General features: G+C 55.2%; 1 protein-coding gene across 1 annotated transcript; it reads right to left on the reverse strand.

Annotated features, from left to right (window-relative positions):
* LOC110432672 lies at nucleotides 2409–3843 on the reverse strand. The gene is made up of 4 exons (XM_021453452.1): nucleotides 3626–3843; nucleotides 3380–3524; nucleotides 2813–2899; nucleotides 2409–2420 (listed from the first exon to the last, which is right to left on the reverse strand). Exons 1-4 carry the CDS (start codon nucleotides 3841–3843, stop codon nucleotides 2409–2411), a joined length of 462 nt encoding a protein of 153 aa, XP_021309127.1.

Consider the following 4703-nt stretch of genomic DNA (forward strand, 5'->3'; position numbering starts at 1 on the left):
GTTGGGAGTCAAACGCCTTTATGTCTATGGCGACTCCGCTTTAGTTATCAATCAGCTCAACAAGGAATGGGACGCAACCCACGAGAAGATGGATCTCTACTGCAAAGAAATTCGCAAGTGGGAAACCAATTTCTATGGCATAGAGTACATCCACGTGGTCCGGGACAAGAACCAGGCAGCAGATGCGTTGTCAAAGTTAGGGTCATCTCGGGCCCAGATCCCGCGAGGTGTTTTTGTCCAGGATATCCATGAGCCAAGAGTGGGCAAAAACCCAGCCGAAAAGCAACCTATTGAGGCAATGCTCATAGACGATGTTACTCCGACAACCAGTAGCCGTGATTGGCGCACCCCGTTCATCAGATATATATCGGACGGGTCAGGCTTTTAGGATAAAACAGAGAACGAGCACCTCATTCGACGATCAAAGAATTACATACTGGTGGACGGCAAACTTATGCGAAAAAATGCAAGTTCTAAAGTGCTGCTCAAATGCATATCCCAGGATGATGGCATCAAGCTCCTAGACGACATACATGCCGGATCCTGCGGCAATCATGCTGCCTCCAGAACACTTGGTCGGGAAAGCTTTCCGAGCAGGTTTTTATTGGCCAACCGCGGTCAACGACGCAGAAAAACTGGTCCGACATTGTGAGGGATGTCAGTTCTTCGCTAAAAGGACCCACGTACCTGCTCATGAGATTCAAACTATCCCGTCGTCGTGGCCTTTCGCCTGCTGGGGGCTCGACATGATCGGGCCATTTAAACCGGCCCCTGGCAACTTCAAGTTTGTTTTCGTATTAATCGACAAGTTCTCAAAATGGATTGAATACATGCCACTGGTCAAAGCAACCTCCGAGAAGGCCGTGGAGTTCCTCAATCAAATCATACACAGATTCGGGATCCCAAACAGTATAATCACCGACCTGGGTACTCAGTTCACTGGCACCACATTTTGGGACTTCTGCGATGACAGAGGCATAGTCATAAAATACGTGTCAGTAGCTCACCCACGGGCAAATGGCCAAGTTGAACGTGCGAACGGAATGATTATTGACGCCCTAAAGAAAAGGTTGTGCACCAAGAACGACAGAGCACCTGGTCGATGGATGAAAGAGTTACCGGCTGTGGTCTGGGGTCTCCGAACTCAGGCTAGTCGGAACACGGGAGTGTCACCCTACTTCATGGTTTACGGCACCGAGGCAGTTCTGCCGTCTGATATAACCTTCGGTTCTCCTAGAATTGAAAACTTCGACCAGTCAACAGCCGACAACGCCAGGGAGCTCGAAATTAACTGCATGGAAGAAAAGCGTCTAAATTCATGTCTCCGAACAGCAAAGTATCTTGCAGCAATCAGACAGTACCACAACAGGAACGTCAAGGACCGTTCTTTCGTGGTCGGCGATCTGGTACTCAGATGGAAAACGAGCCAGGAAGGAATGCACAAGCTATCCACCCCCTGGGAAGGACCCTTTGTGGTCGCCGAAGTCACACGACCCACATCCTACAGATTGGCATATCCAGACGGAACACGCGTGCCTAACTCTTGGCATATAGACAAACTGCGCCGATTTTATCCATAAGTTCTAGTAACTTTTTGCTTGTAAGTCTCTTATAGTTGGCAATAATAAAAGTTTTTCTTTATGGCTATACTTTGTTTACACGCAGAGCTTTCGCCGAAGAGCAACAATGTCCTCTGCGACGGAAACACAGTGACACGTCACTCAGATAACTTTACAGCGCTCAAAATAACAGTCATGACAAAAGCAAACTTTATTACAAACTTTACATACAAAGTTTACAATAAATACCCTGACGGGCAGTCACTAGTCTACTCCTACAGACTACCCTACTGGCCTACTGCTCGGGCTGATCACCCACTTGGCCTTGCTGCCCGGACGAAGGGGTCGGGGCCACCGGCGCCTGGCTGGTCGAGATCGCAGGCGTCGACCGCCCATCTCCAGCAACAGACGCCCCCGATAACTCCCTGGCCGACCTGTCTGAACCCGGCTGGTCGGGGGGAGTGGCCGTCCCGCATAGATTAATGTCGCCGATCACCGTCGACGACAAGTCCAGCAGACCGGCCTGAAGCTCGTCCGCCTCCTGCGGGCCGACCTCCTTGGGATACCCCTTCTCCAGCCTGGACAAGTCGACCAGGGGGTAGTGGGCGCGCACCATGCTGAGAATATGCACGCCAGCGAACTCCCCGGCGTCCTTCACGAACTGCTGGAGCCAATCCTAGGCCCATTGCGCCTTTTCGACAGGCGTCATCTTTGGCGCGCGGGGCTGGCTTTCTGGAAGCTCGGGGCTGATCAAGTCTAGGACCGGGGATACTCCTTTCTAGAGCCTAATACAATTAGTCTTCCAGGAGTCCCGATCCTTGACCAGCTCATCTAAGTGCTTCTTGGTATTCACCTTGAGCACTGCAAATCAAGGAATAGGTCAGCACAATGAAAAGAACATTGAGCAGCTATATAAAAGGGTGGCGGCACGGCTACTTACCAGACAACTCCCGGTTCCTCTGGCCTAGCTCCTCGCCTGCTCGGCTCCCGGTTTCCAGCGCCCCGGCAAGCTCTTGTCTGAGCTGCTCCTTCTCCTGCCGAAGGCGCGCCACCTCCTCCTCCAAGCCTACACGAATAATCTTCTGGTCAGCAAAGTCAACCAACGCGGCTACAAATAGCTGCCTCGGAGTACGAGACTGACCTTCTCGCTGCCGATACTGGTCGGCCAAGCGTCGGGTAAGCTCGAGACGGTGCTCTTCCTGAGCGCTCATCTCGGCCTCCTTCTCTCCAACTTCTGACCGAAGCCGGTCCACCTCCGCGGCCAGGGTTTTGTTCTCGGGCACAATGCCTTCTATTTGGTCGAAGCACCTCTTCCGGTACTTCGCCGTTGTCATCGTGCCCTGCAAGAAAGAGTATATGTTGAACACAGGAACACTGCACATAGTTGTCGAGCAGCACACAGGACCACCTACCATAACCTCATCCACGAGACGCTTAGCCGCGCGTTCCACCCTCGTGGCCTCCTCCGTCTCCGCGAGCTCCTCGTGTCCAATAAAGTGGTCCCCGTGTTGGCGCCACACATACACGTGCTGACGACCATCACGGGGACGACCCTGGACCTCCTCCACGTCGTCGTCAGAGGCCTCCTGGGGCTCCTCGTGTGCCGCACTGCACCCGGCTGCGGTCGTGGGCATCACGGGTCCCTGGTCTAGGCTAGGGGAACCTACGGGCGAAGAGGCCCCTGCTCGGGGCGGTGTCGGGACCCTCGCTTCTTCTTCTGGAGGAGTCGGGACTCTCCCTTCCTCCTCCGCAACAGTACTCGGGGGAGGGATCCTTGTCGCCTCCTCACCCCTCGGTGGAGTGCTCTCCGCGGCACTCGCCGGGGCGGTTTGTCCGTCAGCGCCTGTAGTAGCGGCCGCCGCCGCAGGCTGCCCTGCGGCCTGCGGCGCGGCGTCCTCAACGGCGGCAGCAGGCTCGGCCGTCCTCCGCTCCGTGACTTGGTCGGGGTTGACGTCCGACGCCGCGCTGAGCAATGAAGCGACATTTTCAACAACAGTAAAAAAACAAACGCCAAAATACGTAAGTTGAACACTTACAGGTCTGATCGACGGTGGGTTGCGGTGAACCTCCTCCTGGCCCTGCCGGTCGGCGCCGGTGCCCCCGTTTCTGCGACGCGTGGTGCAGGAGGGTCGCTGGCCACCCGATCAGTGGTGGCCAGTGCATTGTCCGAACGGCTACGAGGCCTTCGGACCAGCGACGGTGCAGCCTCCTCCTCATCATCGTCGTCGGCGATCCGAACGAGCCGACGGCGTTTTGGCGCCTGGCTGCTCTCTACCGGCAGCATCGGCGCAGGTGAAGGATCTGCTGCCAATGGCCTCTTCCCAGTCACCCGGTCCTCGGTGGTCGAGGCGGGACGGGCTTGCTCCTCTTCACTGCTGGTGTACCGAGCACACCGAGCAGCGTCCTCCTCCGGTGGATCCTCCCCTGCGGGATTCTCCATCCCAGGCGCCAGTGACATATACACTGTGCACCGGTCAACATCTCCTATCTACAAAATTAACACAGACAAGTCAGCAGCTGACAATAACAAGCGCTAAGGAGGCACAATCAGGAAGAAGCGATACCTTAGGAGCTGGTCGTCCCAGCTTGAAAGCTTGCACCCGATCACTACCTCGGATGAAGCTCCCGTCAGCAAAGTTGAACAGCTCGTTCAACAACTGCTGCACCTCCGCCTTCTCCAAGATCTCAGGTGTCATCCTGGTCGGGTCTTGGCTTCCAGCATACTCGTACGCCGAGTGCACCCTCTTCTGGCAGGGCATCACCCGACGACAAACGAAGTTGCCGACCACACCCAGCCCGTCCAGACGCGACTAGTCGATCAGTTTCATCAGATCCGCTACCTGGCCGGTGAACTCTGGGCGGTCGGTCCAACTGACCCTCTTCTCGGGGATGTACCCCACGTAGCAGAACGTGGAGCTGCCCGGTTCTTCCCTGACATAGAACCACTTCCTGTACCATTCGGTTAGGGAAGTGTTCCATGGGCAGCTCAGATAATGGTTCTTCATCCCGTCGCGAAGATTGAGGTATACTCCACCTGCAATCTTGGAGCCTCCAACCGCTCCCTTCTTCCTCAAACAGAAAAGATATCGAAAAAGATCGAAGTGCGGCTCTATGCCAACATAGGCCTCACAAAGATGGATAAAG

This window comes from Sorghum bicolor, chromosome 2 (assembly GCF_000003195.3).
Source record: "Sorghum bicolor cultivar BTx623 chromosome 2, Sorghum_bicolor_NCBIv3, whole genome shotgun sequence".
Taxonomy (NCBI): Eukaryota; Viridiplantae; Streptophyta; class Magnoliopsida; order Poales; family Poaceae; genus Sorghum; species Sorghum bicolor.

Excerpts from the sequence above, each read along its gene's own strand:
- LOC110432672 (XM_021453452.1), bottom strand. The coding sequence starts at position 3,843 with ATGCTGCCGGTAGAGAGCAGCCAGGCGCCAAAACGCCGTCGGCTCGTT. Across the intron at positions 3,525-3,625 it reads ACCGGCAGGGCCAGGAGGAG|CGCGGCGTCGGACGTCAACC; the intron begins GTTCACCGCAAC and ends TTCATTGCTCAG. Across the intron at positions 2,900-3,379 it reads CTGACGGACAAACCGCCCCG|GGCACGATGACAACGGCGAA; the intron begins GCGAGTGCCGCG and ends TCTTTCTTGCAG.